At 50.2% G+C, this 7,950-nt stretch overlaps 2 protein-coding genes across 2 annotated transcripts in view; one reads left to right on the top strand and one right to left on the bottom strand.

Moving 5' to 3' along the window:
- Positions 1 to 3,961, top strand: part of LOC105509581 — a 5,379-nt gene extending 1,418 nt beyond the window's left edge. The window contains 5 exon segments of the mRNA XM_011938870.1: positions 1,496 to 1,734; positions 3,263 to 3,308; positions 3,311 to 3,401; positions 3,404 to 3,493; positions 3,924 to 3,961. Coding sequence (XP_011794260.1) covers positions 1,496 to 1,734; positions 3,263 to 3,308; positions 3,311 to 3,401; positions 3,404 to 3,493; positions 3,924 to 3,961 — 504 coding nt within the window.
- KIFC3 (kinesin family member C3) overlaps positions 1 to 7,950 on the bottom strand; it is a 127,399-nt gene that overhangs the window by 54,266 nt on the left and 65,183 nt on the right. The window lies entirely within an intron of this gene.

The raw sequence follows: 7,950 nt of genomic DNA, 5'->3' as shown, positions 1-7,950 counted from the left end.
AGAGTCTCACTCTTGCCCAGGCTGGAGTGCAGTCGTGGGATCTCAGCTCACTGCAGTCTCTGTCTCTCAGGTTCAAGTGATTCTTGTGCCTCAGCCTAGCTGGAATCACAAGTGTGCACTATCATGCCCGGTTCATTTTTGTATTTTTAGTAGAGATGGGGTTTCATGATGTTGACCAGACTGGTCTTGAACTCCTGACCTCAAGTGATTTGCCTGCCAAAGTTCTGGGATTACAGGCATGAGCCATTGCACCTGGCTACCTTCTGACTTTAAAATGTGGCACTGGGCCTTTGCACTCACTGTTTCCTCTCTCTGGGGTGCCATTCCTTGAACTCCATGCAGCTCAGCTGTCCGCTTTTCAGAATGACTTTATTTTTTATTTTTTGAGAGACAAGATCTAACTTTGTCACCTAGGCTAGAGTGCAGTGCAGTGGTGTCATCATAGCTCACTGCAGCCTCGAATCCCTGGGCTCAAGCAATCCCCCACCTCAGCCTCCTGAGTAGCTGGGGCTGTAGGTACATGCCATAACACTCAGCTAATTTTTTTATTCTTTGTAGAGATGGGGCCTTACTATGTTGCCCAGGCTCGTCTTGAACTCCTGAACTCAAGTGATCCTCCCAGCTCAGCCTCCCAAGTGCTGGCATTACAGGTGTGAACCGCTGTGCCCAGCCCAGAGTGATCTTAGAGTTGATGGCTCCCAGTTATTCTCTACCTTAATCTCCTGGTTTATTTCCTTCGTTGCATTTAGCAAAACCTACAATTACCCTGTTTATTTATCATTTGCTTCTTAATTGTCTTTCTCTCATGAAGACAAGAGGTAAGGACTTTGTCTTGTTCCCTGCTGACTCCAGCGCTTAGCACAGTGCTTCCACATAGGTCCTCAGTGGATATTTGTTGAATGAATAAATGAATGAATTCAATAGAGAATACAGGTAAGGTGCAGTGGCTCATGCCTATTATCCCAGCACTATGGGAGTATCACTTGAGCCCAGGAGTTTGAGACCAGCCTGCTCAACATGGCGAAACCCCATCTCTACTAAAAATACAAAAATTAGTCAGGCGTAGTGGTGCACGCCTGTGATCCTAGCTACTCGGGAGGCTGAGGCAGGAGAATCGCTTGAACCCGGGAGGCGGAGGTTGCAGTGAGCCAAGGTTGCACTACTACACTCCAGCCTGGACAACAAAGCAAGGCTTTGTCTCAAAATAAAAAAAAAATAAATTAAAAAAAAAAGGAAAAGGAGAACTCAGAGGATCTTGGAGGCACAGTGTCCCTGTCTAAATCTCCAGATAACCCAGAAAGCACGCGCTGCCCCCATGCAACTCCACCCCCTCCACGCCTCCCTGTCCTATGCTCTTCACGCCCACCTCCTGGGGCAAATGGCACCGGATGCCCTTGTTTTAAGTGAACAAATGGAGACTCTAACCACCTTCTGAGAATCCCAGCCCTGGGGTCAAACCTGCATGCCTGCTGAGTACCTGCATGACAATAATTAGGATTTCCTATGCTCTGAAGCAAACCTCCCACCTGGCATCCTGCATGTGTCCAACAACTCCCTGCACCCGGGCACTAATCACGCAGGTGGGCTTGGCATCCTCACAGCCTCTGTAGCACATGCCTTCAGGGGGAAGAGACCTGGGGACTCAGGAGACTCAAGGCATCTCCAGAGTCACAGCCTGAAGACGGAACTCCATGCTCTCCTGGACATAAAAGCCACACAGTCCCTGGTAGACAGGTAGGCAGAGGTGAAGGGATTTACTCTGGCACTGGGTTGGAGCTGTGCAGTCACCCCTGCCTATTCTTCCTGTACATCCCGCTACTGTCCCCCTGCTATAGATTTGACTGGGGCAGGCTGGCTGCAGAGTCTAGGTCTTGAACCACTGCACCACACTGCTTCTCAAGGGCGCAGTCAGTGGGGTCCTTGTCACTGTGGGCCATTCCTCAGCATGCATTCAGGGCTCTTCACCATCTGCCTGCAGCCACGGTGCCTGGCCTTTTCTCCCACTGACCCCCTAAGGCACCCTCTTTCTGGTCCTTGAGTTTTCCATATGCTCTGCCCCACCCCCACATCTCCACCTGCAGCTGTTTACCTGTGAGGCTCAATGAAAGGACCACCTCCTCCGTGGGGACTCCTGATACCTAGTCAGAAGTCCCCTAGGACCACCTCCCCTTCCCTTAGCTCACCTAGCACTGGATTCACAACTGTGAGGGACTGTCAGTCTCCTACATTAGATTGGAGGTCCCTGATTCAGACTCCCATGCTGTGTGACTTAGGGTAAGGCCCTTAACCTCTCTAAGCCTCAGTTTCCTCATTAACAGGTAATATGTATTGAGCACGTACTATGTGCCAGGTACTATATGCTACTATCCCATTTAATCCTTACAGCACCTATGAGGCGGGTACTATAATTATCCCATGTTACAGATGAAGAAACTGTCACTGTCATTAGGACTACCACCATTGTTGTCATTCTTTTTTTTTTTTTGGAGACAGATGCTCTGTCACTCAGGCTGGAGTGCAGTGGTGCGATCTCAGCTCACTGCAACCTCTGCCTCCCAGATTCAAGCAGTTCTTCTGCCTCAGTCTCCCAAGTAGCTGGGACTACAGGCATACACCAATACACCCAAGCATTTGTATTTTAGTAGAGATGGGGTTTCACCATGTTGCCCAGGCTGGTCTTGAACTCCTGAGCTCAAGCAATCCACCCACCTTGGCCTCCCAAAATGCTAGGATTACAGGTGTGAGCCACTGTGCCTGGCCTATTATTGCCCTTCTTTTATCCACTACAAAACCTAGCACACAGCAGATACTCAAACTCAGCAAAATTCAAGTATGGCTAGAACTGGAACCAGCCTTGGATAGGAAGGAGTTTCAGAAACAAAGTTCTGCACATGCTCTAGAACCCACAGGCCTGGCCCTGTCCTGGCTGGGGTGATACCATCTTTGGAGGCTGATGCTGGCAGTCTGTTGTGGCTGGGGACTTGGAGTGGCCTCCTTTCACTTCTCACAGCAGCCCTGCCTCTATCCACAGAAACAGACTCTGCCCAAACCAGTCCTGCAATGCACAGAGCCCGGTGGCAAACAAGCCACCTGGATAAATGGTGCCCAAGGCTGTGGGGGTCCTGGGAGGCTGACTGGAGGCAGAATTGTGCTCATTTGTAACCAGAGTAGCTCCGGGTTACTTCTGTTAGCTCAAGGTCACAGGTACATCTCTGTGCTTCAAGATCCACACCGCACCCCCCCACCGCCACATGTTTTCTAGGATCCGCTCTAAGCATTTTCCAAAGCCCCAGGGGCTGCTTACAAGACTCTCTGCCCATCACCCCCAACCTGGCTGAGCTGGGACCACATCGGCGCCTGGCCTGACTCTTCTACCAGGATGCCCTCCACGACCAGCACTGATACCTGAGTCCCCTCACCGGGGAGACCGGGGGTGCCCCTACGCGGCTGCTGCACCTGATGTTGGAAACGGAGGCTCCAAAAACTAAGCGAAGTGGGTATTCCTGCTAAACACTCCACTCGGGGCCTGGGGGAAGGGGAGCAAATGTCTGTCTGCCCCCTGCCAACTCCACCCAGCCATGGCTTGTCCCATGGCCAAGTTGCCTGGGTCCATGGGATCACCAAGTTCTTCTGAGTCACTACACATACCCCCAAACACCCCCAGACTCCTTTCCTGCCACTCCCCCACCTCAGGCACACATGCAGTGCTTGGCACCTGGGTTAAGTCTGTGCCCTGTGGCGAGTGCTGCCCGGAGACCCCGGTGTCCATTTGAGAATGAACTTGGCTGGGTCATCCCTGCTACAAACAGGCTTTTATATACTTGAACTTCACCTGGGGTAAGGGTTTTCAGAAGTCTTGTCCCTTTTCCTCCTGAGGCCTCCTTGGTCCTGATGTTAATGAGTGGCCATCCATGTACCCACAGGAAGGGATGTGGTCAAATCCTTTTACCAGCGGCTCTGAACCATTTGACCTGCTACCTGAGATGCTGGGGAGAAGAAAGGGGAGGGTGCTGTCACTTCTAAAAGTTCATCAAGTTCTCACAACATCTCCATTCACAGGTGAGAAAACCCAGGCCTGAAAAGTGTCAACCCAAAAAACACTCCTTGCCCCAAGCGCAGAAGGCTGAGGAAGTAGGGAAGTGCGGTGGGATCTGTCTTCCCATGTGTCTTCAGGATCCCGGGCCTGCCCCTCCTGGCTTCCTCTTGAGGAAGGCCTCAGAAGACCCACCTTTGGTCGCAGGACAGAAGCTGGGCCGAGAGGCAAGGGTTTTGGCCTCCACAGGGGAAACTCTGGGCTCAGAGCTGCTGAAGTGACTCACGGGCCCTGCTGGGAAGCAGCTGACGTTCCTTGTCTGCGCCTTACAAAACCACAATGGGCTGCGAGTGACAGCCAGCTGCTCTGAGTGGCGGAGGAATGTTGTTGCCAGACAGGTTCCTGAGGCATCTGCTGAGCTGTGCTCCAGAAACCAGCCCTGGGCAGCTGCCACACCAAGCAGCCTCCGTCCCTCCCCACAACCAGGACTCGTAGAAGGCACCCCCACCAACCTCAACAGAACCCTCCCCTCAGGGATCTGTGGAAGTCAGCCACTGCCACAAGGACAGCCACCCATTCCGGGCAGGAGCTCATGGGAAACCATGACCAGGGAACCCATCCCTCCCCACCCCCAGCAAGACTTGAGGCCAGGGAGGTTAGAGGGGTCTCCCTATGACCAAATCTGTGGCCGTCACAACCGACCTTGAACCATAATACTCAGAATGAGAACAATAATAATCACAGCTAACCCTTCACACTCACTACATGCCGGGCACCATGGCATGGAGCGCTTTTTCTGGATTATCACATGCATTCATTTCCTGGGGCTGCCGTAGCAAACTGCCACAAACTGCATGACTTAAAACAACAGAAACGAATTCTCTTGGCCAGGCGCGGTGGCTTATACCTGTAATCCCAGCACTTTGGGAGGCCGAGGCGGGCAGATCACCTGAGATCAAGAGTTTGAGAGCAGCCTGGCCAACATGGCGAAATCCTGTCTCTACTAAAAATGTAAAAATTAGCCGGGTGTAGGGGTGGGAGCCTGTAGTCCGAGCTACTCAGGAGGCTGAGGCAGGAGAATTGCTTGAACCTGGGAGGTAGAGGTTGCAATAAACTGAGATCGCACCACTGCACTCCAGCCTGGGTGACAGAGAGAGACTCTGTCTCAAAAAATAGAAAATAAAATAAAAATAAAAAAGAAGAAAGAAAAGTAAAAGAAAAAGGACTGTATCCTTTTACAGCTCTAGAGGCCAGAAATCCAAACTCAAGGTGTTAGCGGGGCCACACTCCTCCTGAAGGCCTGGGAGAGAATCCTTCTTTTCCTTTTCCAGCTTCTGCTGGAGGCAGGCGATCTTCAGTGCACCTCGGCTGATGGGCATGTCACAGCAATCTCTTTCCATCTGCACATGGTGTTTTCTCTATGTATCTATGTCTCTGTGTCCAAATCTCCCTCTTCTTAGAAGTACACCAGTCATATTGGACTTAAGGCCTACGCTAATCAAGTATGACCTCTGCATACCTCTGCAAAGGCCCTAGTTCCAAATAAGGTCATATTCCCAGGGTTCCAGGTGGATATAAATTTTGGGGAACACTATTCAACTCAATATACCACATGTAATCGTCTTAATAAGACTGATATCGCTTTTATCTTCATCTTACAGATAAGAGGCTCAGAGAGGTTAAGCAACTTGCCAGAAATCACCCAGCCTCTGATTCTAGAACTCACACTACAACATCATCACCATCTCCTCACAGAAGCTCAGCACTTCATCACTTACAAAGCTTCTCCTGGCCATTGTCTATTTATTTATTTATTTATTTATTTATTTTCTTTCTTTCTTTTCTTTCTCTTTTTCTTTCTTTTTCTCTTTCTTTCTTTCTTTCTGTCTTTCTTTCTTTTTCTTCCTTCCTTCCTTCCTTTCTTATTTGTCTGTTTGTTTTCTTTTTTATGTTTTGAGATGGAGTCTCACTCCTTTTGCCCAGGTTGGAGTGCAGTGGCGTGATCTCTGCTCACTGCACCCTCCACCTCTATTTTTAGTAGAGATTGAATTTAACCATGTTGGCCAGGCTGGTCTCGATCTCCTGACCCCAAGTGGTCTGCCTGCCTCAGCTTCCCAAAGTGCTGGGATTATAGGCATGAGCCCCCATGCCTGGTCTATTGTTGCATTTTCTTCTTGCCAACACAGTCTTGAGGGGCTTGGGAAACAGTTGATAAGGAAACAGTGGGCTCCATTAATTAACGTGGCCATGGTCATACAGCTAATGAGAGGAAGGTCTTTTTGATTTTCTTTTGAGACAGGGTCTCGCTCTGTCACCCAGGCTGGAGTATAATGGCACAGTCACAGCTCACTGCAGTGTTGACCTCCCAGGCTCACGTGATCCTGCTACCTCAGCCTCTCCAATAGCTGGGATTACAGGCGTGTGCTACCAAGCCCAGCTAATTTACCTTTTTGTAGAGAGTGGATCTCACTATGTTGCCCAGTCTGTTCTCAAACTCCTGGGCTCAAGGGATCCTCCTGCCTCGGCCTCCCAAAGTGCTGGGATTATAGCTTCTGCTGGAGGTGGGCGATCTTCAGTGCACCACCAGCCCGGCTGAGTGGCAGGTCTTTTGACCCCAGATCCAGCATACTGCACTATGTAGGCTCCAAATGGAGACCTCGTGGGAACATTCCAAGGCTTTGTAAGCCCCTCGAGGCTATTTGCCCAGAGTGATCAATGCCATTGCTGTATTTACTGATAACACCCACTTCAGCTATACTTGCCAAGCTCATAAAACGTATTGTAAGCCTGCTGCTTAAATTTGCCTCCTCAAATATCAGCTCCTCATCCCCTGTCTGTTCTCTGCCAGCAGCAAGGCCAGCTATTTGAGTAGTAACAATGTGGAGAAAATCCAAGAATCCAGGGGGCCCTCACAGCTCACAGCTGAGCCACGGAGTCTGGGGAGACAGTAGCAGGTGTGGCGGGTGCTGTTCCTCCAGTTGCTCCCAGCCAAGAAGGGGCGAGGTACAGGCACAGCCCCACTGTTAGCTCCCCCTCCAGACGTAGCTCCAGGACGGTCCAGTGTCTTCTCATTGAATGCTAACAAGGATCCCACAAAATCCATAATATTGGCTGGGCGTGGTGGCTCACACATGTAATCCCAGCACTATGGGAGGCCAAGACAGGAGGATCACTTGAGCCTAGGAGCTCAAGACCAGCCTGGGCAGCACAGGGAGACCCTGTCTCTACAAAAAATTAAAATATTAGCCAGGCACAATAGCATGTGCTTGTAGTGCTAGCTACTTGGGAGGCTGAGGAGAGAGGATGGCTTGAGCCTAGGAGTGGGGCACGTGACTTGGCACAAGCAGGAGGATTGGACTCCAAGATACCTCCTGTTTGGACACCAGCACACGGCAGAGAAGTCTTAACATATAAAGGAGAGATTGTCACCTTCGAACTTTATTTTATTTGTATTTATGTTTTGTTTTTTTAAATTTTATTTATTTATTTATTTATTGAGATGAAGTCTCACTTTGTCACCCAGGCTGGAGTGCAATGGCGTGATCTCCGCTCACTGCAACCTCCGCCTCCCAGGTTTAAGCCATTCTCCTGCCTCAGCCTCCTGAGTAGCTGGGATTACAGGTTCCCGCCACCCCGCCTGGCAAATTTTTGTATTTTTTGTAGAGAAGGGGTTTCACCATGTTTCACCTCAAGGTCAGGCTGGTCTTGAACTCCTGACCTCATGATCTGCCTACCTCAGCCTCCCAAAGTGTTGGAATTACAGGTGTGAGCCACCGCACCCGGCCCTTTTATTTTTAATTAATTAATTAATTTATTTATTTATTTATTGAGATGGAGTTTCGCTCTTGTTGCCCAGGCTGAAGTGCAATGGCATGATCTCAGCTCACTCCAACCTCTGCCTCCTGGGTTCAAGCGAT

Source organism: Colobus angolensis, unplaced genomic scaffold (assembly GCF_000951035.1).
Source record: "Colobus angolensis palliatus isolate OR3802 unplaced genomic scaffold, Cang.pa_1.0 Scaffold178, whole genome shotgun sequence".
NCBI lineage: Eukaryota > Metazoa > Chordata > Mammalia > Primates > Cercopithecidae > Colobus > Colobus angolensis.
The sequence above is the reverse complement of the archived record's forward strand: the minus strand, read 5'-3'. Positions and strand labels throughout refer to the sequence as shown.